At 36.3% G+C, this 22,469-nt stretch overlaps 1 protein-coding gene across 4 annotated transcripts in view; it reads right to left on the reverse strand.

Annotated features, from left to right (window-relative positions):
* Positions 1–1,466: 1,466 nt before the first annotated feature.
* The window catches only part of LOC115433028 (glutamate receptor 3-like), a 115,575-nt gene continuing 94,572 nt past the window's right edge, over positions 1,467–22,469 (reverse strand). The window contains exons 13-16 of one of the 4 annotated variants that reach the window (XM_030154212.1): positions 15,532–15,779; positions 6,403–6,517; positions 4,231–4,479; positions 1,467–2,925 (exon numbers count right to left, since the gene is read on the reverse strand). In XM_030154212.1, the coding sequence (XP_030010072.1) occupies positions 4,234–4,479; positions 6,403–6,517; positions 15,532–15,779 (609 nt within the window). In that variant the 3' untranslated portion in view covers positions 1,467–2,925; positions 4,231–4,233. Of the gene's footprint in view, positions 2,926–4,230; positions 4,480–6,354; positions 6,518–14,686; positions 14,802–15,531; positions 15,780–22,469 lie in introns of those variants that run through there. The other 3 variants (XM_030154211.1, XR_003937296.1, XM_030154213.1) reach the window with 3 other exon arrangements.

The raw sequence follows: 22,469 nt of genomic DNA on the forward strand, positions 1-22,469 counted from the left end.
TTACACAAAATGCCACTTCATGATTGTGCTTTCTCCATCATGAATACGAATTCACCAACGTGGCTACTGTCAAAAATACATCACCACTTCACTGGCATTATTTATAGAGCAGAAGATACATGGATTCCACACACTGCACGTGTTCAGGTTCCTTCTCTGTGGTTAGAACAGTGTACAAATGGTTTGATTTTACCTGATTTTGTTCTCTGACTTCTTCAGCCATCTTGCACATTGATCTTGCTGTGGAAAGGGAACCTGAACTCATGCAGTCTGTGGAATCCATGTATCTTCTGCCTGATAAATGCCTGTGAAGTGCTGACATATTTTTGACAGAAGTCACGGTGAATTCGTATTCGTGATGGAGAAAGCGTAAAGTTGCATTTCATGTTTGTAATTCTTGATGTCAAAACTTTTTCATTCCTATTCTGACATAAAATACACACATTTTATGTTCAGTGGAACTCATTAAAGAGTTTACAAATATATTTTTTGCACAACTATATATGTTTTTGCACAACTATAGACTAATATGCACACATATCTGTCATGCACACTAATATTTTGACAGTTTCCTTACCCCGTAGTTTCAGTCCTCAAAAAGAAACAGCGAAACTGCTGCTGCATGGAATTCCCATTCCCACAATGCACTCAGCCACAAAATTTCCAAAAAGGCTGGAGTGACGTTTCAGTTTGTTATATAAACAAGCGGACTGTGTTTATGATGGAGTCATCTTCAAAGTGTTCATCATGAGGGAAGTAAATCAGGAGCATAAGAACAGAAAGACTAATGGATTTGTGATAATTAGGCTATCACTCAGGTTTTACACATTTGAAACAAAAATTGTAATGAAAGTCATATGCTGCTTGAAACACTTGAACAGTTTTGTTTTGTAATATCCCTCTAACCACCCTATCATCCATCCATTGCACTCATCATGTGACCTCACCCAGACTACAGATGAAAATGAACTATTTCTACTTCTATATATTTATTGTGTGCTATCCTTGCTAAATAAACAAAAAATAACTAAATAAAAGTTGAGTTTCATTACTTTTCTAACTAATGGTTTAAACTGGCCAAAACCAGGAAATGTTTTTGTAATCTAAGAGAACTTCTCTGACTTCAGAAGGAAAATCTTCCATCCCATCTCCATTTCCATCCCTGAGACACATTCTTCATCTGATGACATGACCATTTACCTTAGTGTGGTCATCGGTTTTAGATATTTCTCCATTTAACTGAAAAGAATATACATAACACATTAGTAACTTTGAGTTACATATTTTTCCTTGGTAACTGCATTCAACAACTTTTAATTGTGCAGACTTTCCTTTTTTTTAGCTTCCATAAAGCTACAACCTTTTTTTTTGACCAGCCCATATTCACTTATTATGAAAGTCCATCATACACTGACAGTTTGAAGTAAATGTCTGTACATGTAAGAAATGAAATAAAGTCCAAAGGGTGAATATAAACCTGCTTTTATTAAGGAAATGTAATAAAATCCTTTGTACATAACCTCTGCACAGAGGTTCATTATGTCCATACATGCAACTCTCATGGTTGAGGTACTTTTACAAATGAAATGGAAAAATTAAACCAAACCGGAGCAGATGTTGTTACTGGACACTAACTTAACCAGGGTCCATCTCGAGTTGCAGTTTGGTAAAACTATCACCAAATTCACATGCAATTTATTTGGGAGAAAGGGATGAGAAAGTCTGATATACCAAACAAATGTAGGCGTACATGGTTTGAAGCATTTTTAGATTTTTCCGTCAGTTTATAAAAAGTTCACTTATACAAACAGACAAATGGTTCATTCATAGCTCTTTCTTCGCTGTACAGTTCACCAGCTAAACTGTCTGCATAATGCAATACTTGTCACAACCAAAGAAGCTATGGTGTGTTATCATTTACCAAAAAAGTTTAGATTCACAGCTGCAGATACTGCATTCACATGAGAACGGCTTCTAAGTGTGTACAAAGTGTAAACCATAAGCTCAGTTAAACAATTTGAGTATGCTGTTACATAAAAAGGGGTCACTCTCCTAGCCTCTAAAGGATTTATAATTCTTCTCAAGAGCTCGACAGTATGGTACTAAGTGATAAAAGCTGACCTCATTTCAATAAAAAATGGTCTGTCTCGTTTCAAAGTGGCAGTCGAAACAAATGCAGTCTCACGTAATAGATTTAAAACAAGCATCTAAGTGAATACAGAGTCGGGAGAGTCTGAAGTCCAACAGGCTTTGAAAGCAACACCATCTAAGCAGTTTCAGATGACCACTAATTTCATATTACTGATATTTTCTGAGTAAAAAATGGGGTACAATGTTGTCATTTTTATTGATGCTTAACCCTACAGACTGATGCTTGTCCTAAATATTATGACACTGAAAATAGTCTTATAGTAAAATAAGAAAATGACTTTACTTCACTAAATATAACATTTATCCAACTTAAGATGTCACCACAAAAATATGTCTGTAAAGGATTCAAATGTTATAAGATTGCCAGGATGTTTCAATCACAAATCATGGCTTTTTTCATGTCTTCAAAATATAAAACAAGTTCCCTAAACAGAAATTGTCACCTAATTTTCATTTGAAGCAACGTTTTGCCCTAGTTCCATACATTTTTTTTCAAGTTAATTAAATTTGAATTGCATTGCCATGACGCCAAATGCTTCATAAGGCACTACAAGAGGCAAATCCCATGTCTCAAGAAGCAAAAGTCCTGTTGCATCGTTGCCCGCTCTGTTAGTGTAGCAGGCCTCACGACCCAGCACGAGCACTTCAAGCCGAGCGGGTCCGAGGTGATGACAAAGGCTGCTGCCTCTGAGGATGCCAGCCTCGGTGTGTCGGGGGTCACACAGAGGGGCTGTTTCCATCCAGACGCACCAGTGGAATCCACAAATTTCACCTCTGAAAGATGGAGAAGCACCCAGTGAGGAATGTAAAAAAAAAAAGAAAAAACACATTAAAATTGATGGTCTTACTTCATGAACTATGGAAGCTCATTTCTATCACTGTTAAAATGGCAACTCAAAGTAGTGAAATAATACATCAAAATAATAACTTGGCAACTCTATGAAATTAATAACTTTCTTTTAATAATGAGATGCTGTCTAAAAGAATTAGTATATCAAAATGACAACCAAATGTCACGCCTTTCTCAAAAGGCTTTCTTACATTAAGAATAAACTTTTACAAAAATGACTTAGTTTTTCTACGAAAAAATTTGAAAGTTACTGTCCGAATGAAACACTCCCTAAAATACAGAATAGGCATGTCAAAATTATGACCTATAGTATCTCCAAATAATGATTAACTTTGGAAAAAAACACAACTTTTATCAAAATGATATATAATAATACAAAGATACTGTTAAAAGTACAGTCAGTATGTCAAAATGACCTAATATCACAAAATAAATTTAAATCACAAATTTTGTCTAAAAAATTGTAAACTTTTTAAAATACTGATAAGCCCTCAACAATGATTTAGTATCTCAAAAAATTTAAAGCATTCTCAAAATAATGAGATACTTAATGATAATGATGATAATGAAGGTACCAAATGATGATAAGGTTTCTTAAATTAACAATAAACCCTAAAAATAATGGCAAACTCAAAAAAAAAAAAAAAAAAAAAAAAAAAAAAAGGAGAAACTTGCTCAAAATAATGAGATACTTTCTAAAATACCGAATTAGTGTCTAAAAATTAGGGTCACTGGCAATCTATAAACCCAGTTTGGTATGAATTCAACTAACAGTTTTGCTGTTAAAGACATGTGAATTTTTGCCCATTATAAATAAATGGGGAAAAAAATATTTAAAAAATTCATAAAAATTGAAACTTTTACCTATTTTTCCCAAAATGTAATGGTGTCTATTTTGGGTTAGTGGCAATCTATAACCAAATTTGATATGAATTCAACCTATAGTTTTACTGATGCAGACATTTGAAATTCTGCCTGTTATAAGTAAAGGGGAAAAAATATTTTAAAAATTCATAAAAAATTTGAACTTTGACCTACTGTTCCCAAAATGTAATCACATCTATTCTGGGTCATTGGTAATCTATAAACCCAATTTGGTATGAATTCAATCAATAGTTTTGCTGCTAGAGTGGTAACAAACAAACAAACAAGCTGAACCAAAAACAATACCCCTTGCCTCCCCTTCAGGGGGTGGGATAATAACAGCTTTAATAAAATACAAGACCCACCCTCTAGATTTTAACACTCTCTGTCCCGTACACGTTGTAGCCTTCACGGTACGTGGCAAAATTCTGGGTGTTTGCCGGAGGGGCTGGCTTAAAGTTTTGGGCATTCTTTGCCAGCTTGAGTCTTTTGGTTTCTTGCCGTGACTTATAGCAGAACTCTATCAAAGCCACGGTCATAGCCAGGCCAAGCCCTCCCACCAGAATATAGAAGACTCCTGCCACGTTGCTCAGGCTTAGTGCACTTGTCTTGTCCTGGGGGAGGTAGAGACAACCATTAAGACTTTTTCAACTGGTGATGTGAGACTGCACACCCTCACCAATAGAAATCCTACATCCTGCATCACTACAGAATAACTAAACAGTCAATCTGAGGAGGCTGCTAATTGTGTCTGCGAAAACCCTCTGACATATATTTGCCTACTTTAGCCTATAAGTGATGTAAACTGGAACAACGTGCAACTAAATGTGTTTAATTCCTCCTCTTCATATGTCATTTCTACTGATCAGCTGGGAAGGTGAATGTAGAGACAGTTTGTATTTTTTTTTAAATCTGTCCTGTGTCATGGTCTCTTTACGAGTCCACTTCTAAAGGAAGGCGGTCGTGGTCGTACAGGTCTACAGATTAAACCTATCATAGCTTCTCATCTGCAAAAACACTGCATTACAATCAAAGTGGCAAGCTGTGAAGGTGAATTGAACCATTTTGCTGCTATTTAAAACCAAACAGTAACATTGAAATCCATTTATGTGCATTCTAATCCATCGTTTTAAAGCCTATATGAGTAACGTTATCTCTAAAAACTCATGCATCTTTACAATAATTAAAGACATTTAACATATTTCTTTCTGCAAAACCACAACTATGAAACTTGACCTTTGAATATCATTTGACCTAAACGTGGTCATATGATATTCAAAGGCCAGTTCCTCAAACAGGCCAATAAATAAATGAATAAGAACACCAATAATCTAAATTTCAATAGAGGTTTGGATGACAAAAGAGCAGTATAATGGTTTCAATTCTTATCTCAAAATCTCATGGTATGAATAGAAATTGTGTGTAATCATGCTGAGTATGTTTATGTAATGAATTATGGTCCGTGTCAGTAAATTAGACTATGTGAAGTGTAGAGTAATCCTAATTTTGGATTTTTTGCATCAATGATCATATTCACGCAGTGGCCATTTTCCTCTGATATCGCATTTATGGCGGACAAGTCAAATACAAAAAATACATCATACTTCTGTGTTAAGTCATATAAACTTAGAAAATCTGGCAAAAACAAAAAAAACAAAAAACACATAAAAACACCGTTATTTCACTTGATACTGAACATTTGGGGGGATATTAGAAAATATTAAAAATAAAAACATTTTATAACCTATTACCAAGACACAGCTAACATTAGCATTAGCTTTACTTTTACTGTCACGTGATATGGAAGGAAAGGTGTAAAACAAATAAAAATCAAACTATTTCATTTTCTTTATCCTTGAAACACACTTTTCATAAATTAATTTGCTGCTTTTATGCCATTTATATACACTGAATGCTATTAAAGACTGACATTAGCTATGAACCGGTTATGCTAACATTCAGATAGCTAACACATATTCAGATGAAACGTATTAGTCCCTAGAATGCTGAAGAAGAAAAACAACAACAAAAAAAGGAAAACAAATCCTTACATCTAAATCTAAGACACTGTAAGTATATGAAGTTGTGCTTATGGTGCTGTTCAAAAACGTCAATCTTGCCTAAAACTTAAATGCATTTTTATTATGCAATTTATTATCATTATATCAAGTGCAATATAATACAGCACAGATGAAATGTGGCCCAATAAACATCACCATTTTCACTCTTTAGTTGTTGACCAATAATAATAAGATCAGTGAAATTATAACAATTTGCTGATTTCCTGCATTTATATGACTGGAACACAGCAGTCTGAAATTATCCTATCGCAAGTAATGTAATGAAGGTGACATGAGAGGAAAATGGCCGTTGTGTAAATATGGTCCAGTCTGAGGGCAGACAAACAAATATTCAGGTATATTATGTCATGGCTGACATGTCTGAGAGGATGTATTTATGTATTTAGATGTTTGCATATGAACAGTTAAGTCACAATGCATTTTGCAATCAGTATAAAAAGACCTGCAGCGACTGACCTTACTTCCCGAGTCCTTGGTTCCACATTCACCCTTATCGTACCACCATTTGTTTTTCAGCTTGTCTAAGATGCCTTGTTCACTGAGTTTCAATACTGCAAGGTTTACAGGAGTTCTTCACGTGGGAAATAACATAAATAACATTTTAATATGTTATTTTATGTTATTCAACTTTTTAACTACTTTATACTGTACAAAGCGATAGAGTAGGGTCCTGGCCAAGACATCACAGATAGCAAGCAACACTACAGTATAAATAAATGTATGACCTTTCATAATCCATGACTACCCTAGCATGCCAGACCCCACCTATATCGCTTTGAGTAATCGGCACACACTGATCACAAGAAGAGAAAAGATTCAAACTAGCAGGATAAGCAGCTGCTGCATAGCTTTCACAGAATGAGAAAACAGATGCAGTAATAACTGAGGGCACATTTCTGCTATGGGCAGCCTTTTGGATGTTTAGCAAGGTGGATCTAACAGGAACCCTTTCTTGACTAACAAGCAAAATGGAGCAGTCCAATTTTATTACCAGCTTCTGGGGGCAAATGTCTCACAAAAATCACCCCATAAAACAGAGTCAGATGGGATTTTACACACTGACAAACACATTTTGCACCAATCAGTGAAGCAGACAGACAAATTTAGTTCCTTCTTCTAAACTAAAAAAGCAAATGTGATGTGATCAGAGTTTGTCAGTTTGCCAACCATAGAACAGTTTCTTTTTAATCAGATGAGGACAAATAATACAAGAACCAAATCCTTAATGAGTATAGTTATAATTTGGGGGATTTTTGTAGTTGTTGTTGTTGCTTGTAAGACATTTTGCTCAATTTACTTGACTGCTAGATTTCCAGGCTTATTTCCTTTCAGAAATAGATCAGTGTAATCCAACATTGTTAAATATATTGTATTCACCACTGTATCATTTATGAAATAGAGCACAAATTACTTTTTTTAATCATGTGAACAAAAAAACACACAACAAATAACAAAACATTAAGACGCCATGCATGATGTTAAGTGGAGGATCTGCAGTCCTGTTCTCCAGTCAGAGCAAAGTTAGGATGATTTTGCGTCAGTGCTAAAAATGTAAAGTAATTCAAAAAGACAAATTGCAGATATTAATCTTAAAAGCCAAAGTTCTCCACTGGCATTTAGAGGCAGCTACAGACATTATTGCCTTGACTATTACAGCTGATACACAGGCCAATGGTGGCCGAGGAGCAGAGATGACGGCAAGACATAAAAGTTGTTACACGTTATGAATAAAGTAAGTTTCAATAAATGTCTGCTTATGGCAAACTGCAATTAGATTATTTCGATCATGACATTTTGACTTCATTGCATCTCGGAGACACTATGAAGATGAATTATAAACAAAAAAGCTTTTAGGTATGAGGGCATTTTCATTCATTTGGGAATACAGCCTGAAAATTGACTCTTTTTCATAATATTTCTGGTTAAGCCCAAAACTTTAATTCTTACACAGAAACCATTACTTTCCATTGTGGCCTTTTTTTTTTCTTTTTTTATTGATCAACATCAGGTGACTCAGACCTCTGCCTCAGCCTATTTTCAGTTCAGCAGTGTGACAAAACAGTATAAAAGACCATCCTTCAACCATAAGATCCAGATGAGGCATAAGTAACTCATACGACTGGTGTCTGACATTTTAAGTCTTCCTCAGACATTCACACTAAGGACTTTCATCTTAGATATTGTCATATTGCACTAAAATACAGAGTAACATCTCCATGAAACAGTGTACAGCCTACATCTGCATTCTGCTCATTTCTAAAAATCTGAAACCCTCTAAATATTTATAACCCTTCAAGGACAAGCAAAAACCTTTTATTAGTTTGTACATTCACATCAGTTCTGTGTAACTGCACGGCCAAACACTTTGATGAATTAGACAATCTTTGTTATTTACATATGGACGGTATCTTCATAATGTGTTTTTTGGCTTCTAAACTTTACTGCACAATGTTCAGTTACTTTCTATGTATGTAAGCATTTTCTACTGACACCAAAGTCAGTTCATATACATATTATTTATCCATGCGTCAATAAATCTTAGTATTTTGTCCTGTATTGAGGTCCATTGTTGTCCAAAATTACCATAATAGTATCATATCATCATCAATATGCCACATTGCAGCACTGTGAGTAATTAAGTAATATTACATGTTATTTCCTTTTTCTTATATATTTTATCGTTTACATTGTTATATAGACTGGGAAGCACATATTGTCACTTGTATCATTCTATTATTATTATTCTGTATTATTAGCTACAGCCATTGAGGTGGATTTTCTTCCAGATTAGAAATGTGCACTATCTGAGATGCAACACCTCTTTCCATTTATCAGACCGACATTCACTCAAACCACCAGGTGGAGGCCACGGGCTTTTAAATAATATGTTGGGATGCACTGTCCAGATTCACAGTTTATAGTCAATAAAACCTGCTCATGAATCTTCTCTCATCTGAAAAATCTTAGTTTAACCTTAAATTCTCTATTTCTGTGCATGAAACAGATAAAAACGAGGCTGTAAAATGTAGGTAGACTGGAGATCTAGGCTGTACAATCCACGTTTCAGGGTTTAATAGACAGAAAATACAAAATAATGTTCAGCTATTATGTGGCATAATTTTTTTTCCAGAGACACACAATGGCAGAGCGTACTTATTTTAGCTCTATTGCCTGTTGCAGTTTTGTCTATTAGTGAATAATGTCTGCTTTCGTTTACTGTCAGAGACAAACCACTCTCAAATCTCCTGTGAAATAACGTTTCTCAGATGCAGACAGAGTGAACAGATAAAAACAGTGATTTAATAAACCTGCACTGCCTCACATTTACAAAGAGCTGAGAAGGCTTCTGCTGTAAAACTGTAAAAACATACTGCTGCTAATGCGGTCTATTGAGTTTCTACAGCAACAAATTGCAAAAACATGCAAAGTGCCTCAAAAACTGAAATTGGCTGAATTAAAATCCACATTTAAAGCCCACTCAGGGAAATCATAAAACACTTAACAGAAACATCAAGTGGTGTACTGTAAATGGTGGTTGACTTAATGTACAAATGTATTCTTCAAGAAAAATTGGAAGCCTCTTCTTTACCTTTAACCCTCACAGACTTGAAATTATTTTTGGCGGCACCTTCAAATGAATTTTTACATTTGCATTTAACCATTCTTAAGTAATTTATCACCATTTATTATACTATTATGGTCAATATATCTTACATTTAATTTACTGAACAGGTAGATGTTCATAAAAGCTCAGAAATGTTTAATTGAAAATGTGATTTTTTTCAGCAAAATATATCATTAACTGAGCAGAACAGATGTTTACAACCACTGTCATTGGTCAAACTTCACAGTTTTACTGGTGAATCATGTTACAGATAGTCACGGTGTCTCTACGGTCACCATGACGCCTCTGATCATCCAAACAGGTCATGACCATGAAAAGCTGAAAAACTGTATTTTATCTGAATTGTTTCAGTGTATTGGATTAGTGGTTCAAGGGTTATTAAACAGTTTAGATCAGACCTTCTATTACAGGTCTTTGAGGGTCACTTGTGGAAACTCCACTGTGGGTGTTTAGTTAGTTTAGATATTGAACTAGAACTAATTTAGTGCCTTATTTTGTGAGCATAAAACTATTTCCATTTTCAGGGTCACCTCTGATAGTGACACCCTTTGGATGAGGGAGATAAAAGCTCACTGACTGCATATCCACTTGGATGATCTGACAAAAAATAATTACATTCTGTGAATATTAATAATTATGTCTAGGAAACAAAAAGTGTAAAAACAACCCAACTAGAAAGAAGTAAAATATTCATAAATAAAAATGTCTTGTTTTGCACAAAATTCTGCCAGTACGTATGTACATGTTTCTGTGTTAGATTTATTAAAATCAGAATAAAAGTCACTGAAAGGCTATAATGACTGAAATTTAAGCAACTTGTTGACTTATAACCAGCAACGACAACAGGGTTTTTAAAGAAACACTTAGACATTGTGTATGAGATCGAGTTGGTATCTCATATCTACTTAAATCTGGGTATTTTATGTGATGACTAGCTTTGTTCCACATCCCATATTCAACAACTGCTAAAAAAAAAAAAATTTAACTGAAACTGGGTTTTTATTTGAGTATAAAGTCTTGTCTTTCATTTGAGGCTAACAAGTGAGGAGTTGCTGCAACATTTATGTCTGTGCTGGACTACAGTGATTTGATATACATGAATTCATTCTCTGAAAGCTTACATGATCTAGATCAGTGTTTCTCAACCGCTAACAGCATCAAGGGCCTCCTGCTGCCCCCCCCCCCAAAAAAAAATTGCGACCATAACAGACCTGTTTGTGGAGGGTGTGGAGGAGGGTTACATAGCTGTGTGCCTCTGTTATAAATCGGACGCAGGCTCCTTACACTGGGGGGGGGGGGGTAATGTTGTGATGTACAACAGTGACTAGTGCCCCCCCCATTTGTGCCTGAGCACCCCTTCTCAGCTTTCTTGCTCTAAACACCCCCCAAAGATGTCCCAACACCCCGTGGGGGTCAGTACTGTCCCCACTGAGAAACACTGATCTAAACACTGTTTAACATACAGAGGTTTCTTATGAATGTTTGAAGACCTCTGTCATCACAGTTTTGACCTGCTTTGTCCACATACAGACTGAAACATTGGCATGTTCTCATCTATTAATGTATCTACTTCCATCATATCTACATCTGTCAAAAAGAACAGAATAATTACAGTCTTCAGTCTCAGTATTTATTCATTCTGTCTGTTCCAAAAGTCCAAACTGAACTAGGGAGAAATGGCCTTTAAATCTGCTGCAAAGTGGCCTAAAGTTAAGGATCTGGTCTCATTGGACATGTTTAAAAGTACTTTAAATGTCACTGAGGCAGACTCATCTGATTAAACTGGTCTAAATCAAAATGCTGGTTGGCTGTAGTTTCCATGACACAGTCTTGGGTCAAAATGTGAAAATATGAGAATTCATAAGAGAATAAGTTTTACTCAAAAGGAAAGTTTGTCTCAGCTACCTGATCTACTTCAAAACACTGTCTGCGTATTACAATACAGTCACTTTACAGGTTCTTTCTAGTTGAAGATTTGTATATCTATCATATAAATGCATAAACCAATATATGTGTAATAACACGTTATTATATACACTGAAAACCAGCACTTTTGTCATCTGTTTTTCAATTCATCTTATTTAAGTACGTAAGATTTAGCACACCTAATCTCTGCTGCAGAGAATTTCACATTTGTAGACCAATGTTGTAGATGTTTTGCCTAATTTATTGAACATTTAATCTACTCCCTTTACACTTATGTTACACTTGCCTGGTGTTTTATATGATGTCTGTGTATATGTATGTCTGGTTGCTACTCTGTCTGTGACCTGGTTTACTGAGTAACACGGTTTTGGCCCAGACACTTTTGTAAAACAGATTTTAGATCTTTTTAATCTCAGTCTCTTTCCTGGTTAAATATATTTTTAAGAAATTATTAAAATAAAATTGGAAAAACAAGGAAAGCAATCTTGTTCCTCTGATGGGATATTATGTCATATTGTTAGTCATTAAGTCTAGTTCAATATTACATGTGGTTTATTATTAACACAGAGTTAGATAAGATTATTCAATTTCAAGATTATTTCTCACTTTCCAGGGGAGGAATCCACTTTTTTTTGCTGTATTCAGATTTATTTTTCGCAGTGTAGATCATATATCGTCTAATAGATTAAAGTCACTCTGATATGTATAATTTTTTTGTGTAATCTAATTTCACAAACATGCTCCCATAAGCATTTCTGAAACTGAAAGACACATGATTGCTCGGACTCTTTTAAAGAAACATCAGTCCTGTGTCTCTTATTATATTTGGTGTTAAAATAGTAAACACACTTCTTTAAGTGCAGGTTGTCAGAGAATATCACAAACACTTGTACAGTCTATTGCAATTCAATACAACAGCTGCTGCAATAAATCCCACTTTTGTAAAGCTCATATTGTCTGCCAGGAAGCTGCGGTTGAACTCTGTTGGGAGCGTGGGTTGTAGTTTGTGGGGTCATTGTGATACATTTCAGAACTATAAGCTTAACAAAAGTTTCATTTATTGTTGTATTGGATTTCAAACATTGTACAAGTGTTACTTCTCATGTGTCCGATATGTGTCACCTCTGCTCCTGGGATTTGAGTCGCATCATAACTTTACCTTTCAGTCTGTCTGCAAAACAGGAAAACATGAACAGGAGAAGGTGTGTGGAAACATACAAACAAAATGCAGGACTACACATAAAACACACAACACAGACAACACGTGCAGAACGCAGACATTTGTGGCCAAATCACAGACTAGATGATATCAAATTAAATACAGTAAAAGCACAGTTTACCTGCAAAGATGTACATATTTTATAGTTTCAAGTTGGTAGAAAGAAGTCTAATTGTTAATGTAGTTTGAGTTGAATCTGAGTAAACATAGATACATTAATAAATCTTTTATGATTAATCTAATGTCAACAATGAATAAATATGAAAGCCACATGATAGTATACTTACTTGCTTTGTAGTTTTGTGACTATCCTACCGTCTCAGTGGTAGTTACATACAATATATTTCAGCCCTACTGTTAAATTACCCACACCTGCATTTCTGAAAGTGAAATGAGGACAAAGAAATATGGCGGTCACATGTGCTAATTTAACACTGATCTTCTACCAATGAATTGTGGCAAACTGTCAGTGAGAGGAGACAGCGTCTTTGTGTTATCGCACCGGTAGTATCCATATCCCACTCACTCAGGAATGGATGACTCCAGTCGATAGCAGCAAAGTTTGCCTGTCTCTTCTTTCACAGTGTGCCGAGGTCATGATGCAAGCTGAAGAGCAGAGGCAGAGATGGATCCACAGTGGGGCTATTACTGCGCCCCGCCGTCTGAAACAAAAGATCAGGGGCCTCATTTTAAGAAAAACTGTACAACAGATTTGATTGAAGAAATATCTCATTAGGATATTAATATTTATACCAGTCAGACCTAAGAAAGCAATAATGTCTTATAATATAATTTTTTAAAACATTTACACTGCAAAAATAGTCTACATTCTCTTAAATAGAACTACATTTTCTTGTATTAAGGAAAAAAAAATCTGCCAATGGGGTCAGTACATCTTGTGTGAAAACATTTTTTAAAAGTAGAATAAAGGTTTGGACACTGAAAGACCATAATGGACCTGACAAAAAGGAAAAAAATGTGAATATTATAGCAAATTGTCATATATTCATAAGCTGAGGAATTAAAATATGGAGAAGAATCTCCTGATATTATATAAACTACTGTTTTAGATCATTGCCAGCTAGATCCAGATAAATATTAGAGCAGATATTAAGACATTGAGCTCTATGTTCTTACAATGAGATTATACAAGGCTTATTTCCCAGAAACAAGCCTTATTGACTTTCTTGAAATTAATTTTTGCAGTGTAAGATGTGAATGTAGCTCTTTCACTGTTATTGTGAATTAGCTCATAATCATATAAATGTAAAATTTTAATCAAATCTTGTACAAATGGGGCCCCTGGTCATATTTTACACTCTACTGTAAGGTTTACCAGGTCAGGGTGGCCATGGAAAGACTTTGACTGGTCTTGATGAAGACCAGCCAAAGGTTTCTGTCAGTCTTACACTGGATTTTGGTGAGAGGATGTTGGACAGAAAGTTTGGACCGTTAGATGTCACTCAGTCATTAGAATTCTCACGTTTGCCTGCGATGCTTAGTCCCCTCAAGACAACGCTGTTCCCCGTGCCTGCCCTAACACCCAGGCGGCAGATTGGAGAGTGCATACATCGTTCATACCTGGAGGTATTGATCTTGTGAAATGAGATTAGCTTTAATCCTACCATAAATATGAAACACCCTGCAGATATACAGCTCTCATGTTGGCCTGTAGCAATAAAAACCAGAGTGAAAGAAGGTTTCTGGCTTTCATAACCACGGGCCAAAACACTGAAACTACACAATATTAACCTTAAACCCTTAGTAATTAAATTTTCTCATCTCACATCTGACATTTTTGGGCTTTTTTCCACCAATAGCCAAGTAAAGGGTTCCCACTGGATCACAGCTGCATTATTACAATTTAACATAGTTATCAGTAACATTTATCCACAGACTACAGTCAGTGACGACAGCCTTGCCGATTACTCTGTTCTAGGATACCCGACTTTGGTGACATTGAGGCTGACCTTAGAGTCACCTCCCCCGCTGCCGCACTCTCCCTTGTCGTACCACCATTTGTTTTTCAATTTGTCCAAGAGGCCTTGCTCATTCAGTTTTAACACTGCCAGGTTAACAGCATTTCTTGAAACGATAAAACATAACTTGTAAGTAAATGAACAGGTCCGTGAGAAATCTAATATAGAATATTAGTAAAAAATAGTGATCATAAATATCAATGGTTCATCAGGGGAGCACGGAAGGGACAAATTGGTAAAGAATTTCACTGGTGTGAAAGGGTAAGAAGCATTTTTACAGCAAAGAAAGTTAAATATTAGAGAGGTGGCATGGAGGGTTACATTGCTTATAACTGAAGTGTGCGGGATGGGGACATTGTGTCATCGCTGAATCAGAAATAGAAACATCCAGCATGCAGCTTAACATTCATCACAAGTGACAGACCAGCATTTTAAGTAGCAAATTAATTAGGGAAATATTTCAGAATTAAATTAGAGGCAAAGCAAAAGGGCACCACAGAAACCAGGAGGGAGAAGAGAAAAAGAGAAAAACAAAGGTCGGGGAAGGTGACAGTGCACATTGACATTCAAATGGATTCACCGAATATGACTAATATACCAATAACAGAACTTTCCTTAAGAGAAAAAAGAAAGTAACAGACACAAACCAGATAGATAACACAACAGAAGATGGCTGAATGTGTAGTTAAATCTAAGTACAAAATACTGTACTTATAAATGCACTTGGAAAAAAACAAGAATTAAGAAGTGAGGAAGAAGAAGAATGACAAAGGAGACATCAGGGTAGGTGGAATACTATAACAACATGGAGGATATTGTTATATTATCCCACCCACCTTAATGCAGAGCCTTTAGGTGTAGCCACACCATAGCCCTTAGAGTCGAGGTTGCCGCCCACTTTCATGGTGTCACATGGTTTCCGCTGCTCTATGTACTCGTTCATTGTGGATTCGAGTAGAAAGGCGAACTTGCCCTTCGACTTTCGTACCCGGGCAACCCCATCTGGTGTTGTCTTGGCAAACACTGAGGGTTCCGCTGATTTCATGTATGACCACATTTTCTCATAAACTGCTATTTTGGAGCGCTGCATTCAGGGAACAAAGAGAAAAAACAAACAGTTAAGTTGTGCAATCGAAGAAACATCAAGAACCATGAGAGCACTCTGGCATGGGTTGACTTTTCGGGGTAGTTTTGTTCACAATCTTGCAAAGATTTTCTAGCAAAAGAGATCAATACCACTCTCAGTATGTATTCAGCCATTGGCCTAGCTTAGCATAAAAACAAAAATATAGGGAGAAACAGCAAACCAGTTCTGTCCTCAGATGGAAAATGCAATCACTTGTTTAATAAATGTGTGGGAAAAAAAGGTCTCAGTGAAACAGAGGAATGTGTTTTACTTTTACTTGTACAAGTAAATGAAGGGGAAAAAGCCCAGTGTGTTTTGACTGCCTAACTTCACCTATGGACAATAAAAGACCATAAAGACCCACATCTTTCCTCAATTCCTGTCCTCATGTCTTTGTCCCTTCCACCAGAGACTGGAATGGAGGAGTCGACAAGGCGCAGAGGCAACAAGCATTTAACAAAATGAGACATCCTTACTTCACAGCTGTCATTATAAATAAATGTTGCTAAAATATGACATGTGGAACGGCTGCATCATCTGTCGGATGAGCAGAACACTGTGCGTGTAAACTTATAATTAACTTTTCATTTATACAAAGTGGCATCATGTGTCAAGTAGGTTTTGTAGGGATGTCATACACTGTTTTTATTTATCACACAAGGTTGATAGTGCATTTGATCATTTCAAATAAAAAGGAATTAATCCAACCAAATTTTCAAGTATAACGTGACATGTTTTATTGTTTGCCTCTTTACCATGACACAGGTCCAATCAGTGAAAAAACACTTGTGTATCCATGGTTGTAGCTCCTTCAACCAGCCTCCTCTGTCCACAATGTGCACCTTAGGAACTGAAAGGAAAGATGACGCATTGAGTCTGATCTCCAGGTCTCAAGTAGGAGGAATGATCATCAAGGAGTGGTGGAGGCACTGAATAGGGAAAGAACAGCTTCCACAGTGTGAAACTGTATACAAGCTATAGGTTGGATTAGAGTTCAGTATATACAAGCTATCTTATAAATAAATAAATCCTCTTCAAGGGGACATAAAAAAAAACAATAAAGCATTTTACTGGATGAAAAATTTGTATAGACCCCTGAGTGAAGGATGCATCATTTGTTTTAATCATTTTCCAGGAAATTACTATTATCTAAAATACCTACAAAACAACTTTTATTTCACACTTGGGCAGACACTTGTGTATAAATCATATGTAGTGTTAGACTTAGACATATAATAGAATAGAATAGAATAGAATAGAATAGAATAGAATAGAATAGAATAGAATAGAATAGAATAGAATAGAATAGAATAGAATGTCATTGGTGGTAAGAAACAACAAAATTATGGTCAGTGGGTTATTGAGAAATAATGGTAACTCACTTCCAAATGAAACTTGAATTATTGAAAAACCACAACATGCCAGTAAATGAATTTTACAGGTGCTGGTGGGTGTATTTTTGGACACTGGAGAGAGCCAGACTCGCTGTTTGCACTTGTCTTTTTGCAAAGCTAAGCTAACCACCTGCTACCTCCAGCTCCACAGTCACAAACACACACAAGAGAAGGATTGATCTCATATGACTCATGACAAAAATGGAAATCAGTGGATTTAACGTGTATTTCCCAAAATGAAATCCTTCCTTTAAAATTCTTAACCACACTGGATAAAACTGCTGCTGCACTTTCTGATCTGTGACATGACAGCAGACGTTATACGTGTTTTTTCAAGTCAACCCCTCACTGGAGCGCAATGTTCCTGATATTTTAAACGTAGGGAGTAGAAACATTTTTATGTCATGTGTAACTCAGGATGATTTTGCTCCTTAAATGCAAAGACTGCTGTAGATGGCCCTTTGCCAGCAGCCTGAAGTCTGACAATCTGGCAGCGCAGCAGAAACAAACTGCAGGTCATGTTGGATATCAATATTAACACCTGACCTCCGTCGTTTGTGCTCCTTCTAGCAGTTAATCCTGGAGTCACAATATCATGATTTCGTTTTTGTTTGAGGTTAAATGAACCCTTAAAGACAAAGGCAATCAGTCAAATGTAACTCCTCTAAAGTAAGTGCATAAGTGAGACTTCATACATAAACATATATACCGTACATGCATGGCTGTGCTTTTGTATGTGCACCCAAGTTAATGCTGCTGCCTCTAGACTGGGGACCTATTGTGGAAAGACCTCGACCATGGAATATCAAGTACAGAGGGATCGAGCAAGAGGCATGTTTTAAGCAAAGAAGCCAATAAATCCCTTAACAACTGAATATTTCTGCATAGATTTGGTAGAAATCACATCATTGTCATGTGTCATGGATGCATTATCATAACAGCATCTATTCATATTATTACCATGATGCCATCTATTGTATTGTCATTATTATCATCTGGCCTTCACCCATAGGTAACCGGGATGGGTAACCAGGATGGGCTCCGGCACCGCCTCGGCCCTCACGAGGAATAAGCAGTTTAGAAAATGCATGGATGATATTATCACATGGCTAAACCCATATGAAGGCAGAGTAAACGGTTGTTATTTGTTCCTAGACGGTGTCTCCGGTCGCTCCTGTGCCTGTCACATTTGACCTGGTTTCTGTGGGACTGATGGGCTCACCTCTGTGGCCGAGTCAGCCGCCAGCTGGAGCAGCTTCAGACGCACACAGAGCAGCGCTGCTCTGACACTCAGTACACTGCTAAAAATGGCCAGCAAGAGGCTGATCGGCGGTCACAGGGGAGCTGGAGTACACAGCTGTCTACAATAGAGGAGTAAAAATATAGAAACTGCAGCAGACTGGGCTAATGTGACCTTCTGAGAGAGGAAGTAATGCTTCAGAGGAAAACTTTAGGATGAAACTTTAATATTTGAACCTCTTCAGATTTCATATGATCTTTGTTATGTAATAGAGATTCTATATTTACATGGCTACAAATACAATATTTTGCTAAAGACACAACCAAAAGCTTATGAAGTACTTTTCATTGTTGTGTTTTCTGTAATGCTTAGACCTTGATAAAAAAAAGGACTCCATCACATGTCTTCCTTCCAATTTTTGTCTGCGAGCCTAGTTTCATCACAAATATCTGTTCAGAAGTTTGAGTCACTTCAAATCGCATCTGTTAGGTGAAAGTATGGAAAAGCAACAGAGGGAATTGACAAAGTATGTCAGCCAAGCGTCGTGTACTACAACATAAATAATTCATCTAAGACGTAATGGATTGTGGGCTCAGGCTAGTAAGTGAATCATACTTGACATATGCACGATTTCAGTTCAGTTGAGTGTTCATGTAAACACTGCGAACATGACAATAATAGCTGATGACAGGTCTGACCAGAGTGTGAAAACGGCAATTCTTTTCTGGGTTATGTTAACATGAATGCTATGTATGTGTAACTCTTAGTTATGTGGAGAAATATCCTATTAAACCTAAATTTATTTCATGTTCAGGGGGAACAAATCAATTAAATAGCTAAATAAGACCATGGCTGGTCAAGCAGCAACTCTGTAATTGAAGTTAAATGCACACGTTTTTTTTTTTCTTTACAACTTCCTGAATTTTCCTCCACCGTTTTCTATTTACTAAATTGTCATGTCAACTCCTTACCATCTATGCGTACAGAAATATAACCCACAGCTGCATGCTAACTGCATTAAAAGCACTGTAAGTCACGTATTTCTTTGACGATCGCTGTGAGGTATTTACAGCTCCTCTTAATCATAAGGTTTAATGATTAATAACAAGTGTAGGTTCCCATTAATCACTTTTCAATAACTGCTGCTCACAATAGCGTTTCCAGTTTAAAGGAACAAAGCCAGAAAATGTGTCAGTCAGGTTGAAGTCAGTACCCATCTTTGACAAATCACAGCCTGACAAATGCATCATAAATTAACGCATCCTGAGAGTGAAGACGCTGCTGTTAAGGCGGTGACTCACCAGGAAGCCTCTAAAAAAATTGCTATGAAATATCTTCATTTTAATTTTTATTTAAAAACATCCGACAGCCGTGTCAAAAGGGCATTTTCAGCAGCTTTACATTTAACATCCAAATCATCACCATTTTCTTTTTTACTTCACCGTCTCATTAAGTCAATAAGACAGATGGAGAAGTTAATTTTTTAGTAACAGAATTATTGCTTGTAATGTGGTTGTGATTGTATTATAAGCATGCAGACGTTAAGTTATTGACATAAAGTGAGATTCTGCAAACAATACAAAATCTGTAACGAACTTTGCAGTTCTGTTTAACCCTTAAATACCTGAAACTATTTTTACGGGGACTTCCAGTGTCATCATTTATTATATACTCTGTGATATTATTCTCCGTATTTTTCATTTTTCAGTGACAACCAGGTACTTTCCTATATTTAATTGACTGATCATGGAAATGTTTATAAAAGCTACAAGTAAATTCAAAGGTTATTCTGTCAGAACTGATTAAACCAAGAAAAGATGTCTTTTCAGAAAAATATATCCTTATCTGAACTTACAAACAAATGTCTACAACCCACGGAAAAACATGGGTTTTACTGGTGAATCAATGTTGCAGAAAATGACAGTGTTTCCACATTCACTACAAAGAGTCCAAAAAAGACATATCTGCTGTTGCTGAAAGGCTGAGAAACTACATTTGACCTGAATTATTTCAATGTATTGATAGGATTAATGGTTCAAAAGTTATTGCACGTTTTGAATCAATGGATGCATTTGGTCTCTAACTGTTCAGGTCTTTGAGGGTTAAATTTTCATCTGTTTTCTGCCCATCCAGTCATATTAAAACCACTTCTACTCCAGGTCTGTCAGAGGTTTGAATTATTACGCAATAAAATCAGACATGAGACCCATACTTGCTTATGATTTTAGGAAAGAATATATCTGCTATAAAATGTAGCATAAAACTGCTCCCTCGTTTTTCAAATGTGATGCAGTTCAGTTATTTTGATGATCATTTTCTTCCCAAAACACAATCTTAACTGAACAGCCACATTCCTCATATGTAATGTTTCAATGCATTCTGCAGTGCAGAAGACAGTCAGTTACAAATGACCACCTCCACACTGAGTGCTTTAAGACCTCGGTTCAGCTTGGCACAGTAGACCGTGCTATTCTGCTTGAACGCCTTTAAAAATGGGCCGGGTCACAGAAACTGCACTGCTCTCATTACACATGCCTCCATTTCCTCCAGAAAAAATCAGTCCCTTACTCTGTTAAACATGAAAACTGGAAAAGGAATGTATCCTCCTGAAAATGAAAATGCAACCAAATTGTTGATTTCTCTTTTGCTTTTTCCTCTTGAGATCAGCTGGACTGTCAGTCCCATAATTTCACTGCTTTTTAGCATATCTATACTAACTGTAAATCTCAGATGGCTTGTTAGACTTTTGAAGATGCTTCTGGTTTTATAACTGCATATGTGAAGCCTCAAACCAAAACAGTGAAGCCTGAACATCGCCAATAGACCAACAGCGTCTCAGACTCACTGGGGGCAATCACAGCCGGAGACTGACGATGACTAAAAATAGACACAGCTCAGAGCTGGACATCGGATGTGAATGACATTTCCATTTCCATGGAAGGACGCTTCTTTAAAAACATATGAGATTGCAGTTTTGTGACAGAGGGCGACAAATTGGAGTTATAGTGACATGTTTTACTTCCACTTTGATGTTTTTTTGAGACTCCAAATACAGAGAAAAATGACATCCTCAACTTTTTCCTGCAGAACTTCTGAGATTCAAAATTATCTTAAATCTGCCACTGCTGCTTTTCTGAATGGCCACTATAAATCAAATTACATTAATCAGTGTTTTTTTTAATCCTACTGCCTTATCTGTTTTTTATTACAAGACATTTATACACTGAGTGCGACCTTGATGAGAATATTTGGGCCCTTGTTTTGGCAGCGACTTTGAGTGATGCAGAAACAAATGAATCTGCATATTAGCGGCGCTGCCAGCAGGCTAATCAAACTTTGGTTTATGACTTTACAGATGGTTGGATCAGGAAGCATAATTGTCCCAGTTGTATACACCGCAGCTTATTTTTCCTTTTGCCAAAAAGTCTCTCTGACACGAGTTCATATTGTGGCCAAATGGATACAGGACCAGGCAGATAATCTGCTTTCATTCATAAGCCTAAATGATCTGAAGTCTTACTTGCTATAAACATTGTAATGTTTAACATCCACATACAATGGATTGAATGGATTCATGTGACTCAGGTTCCTTTAACATCTGAATCTTAAAATAATGTTGCTAATGTGTCTCTGAATGTATGTGGGATATCACAGAAACATTACAACCAATATTTCTGTTTATTTGCTGCTCACAGCTGGTTGTGTGTCACAGCATCTCAAAACTGCACATTTACACACACAGCAGTTATTATTATTATTATTATTATTATTATTATTATTATTATTATTATTATTATTATTATTATTATTAGTATTAGTATTAGTATTATTAGTATTATTAACACATCAGTCTCGACCTGAATTGTCATTAATGCTATGTTCTAAAACTGATACACACAGACTGCAGGTTAATAAGGTGCAGTGTTTGTAATAATGTCGACTAATCTCTATCAGTGCTTTTTTTTATTCTTAAGTTGCTGAAACTCCCAGATAAGCCCCAGACCCACCTGATCC

This window comes from Sphaeramia orbicularis, chromosome 14 (genome assembly GCF_902148855.1).
Source record: "Sphaeramia orbicularis chromosome 14, fSphaOr1.1, whole genome shotgun sequence".
NCBI classification, from domain to species: domain Eukaryota; kingdom Metazoa; phylum Chordata; class Actinopteri; order Kurtiformes; family Apogonidae; genus Sphaeramia; species Sphaeramia orbicularis.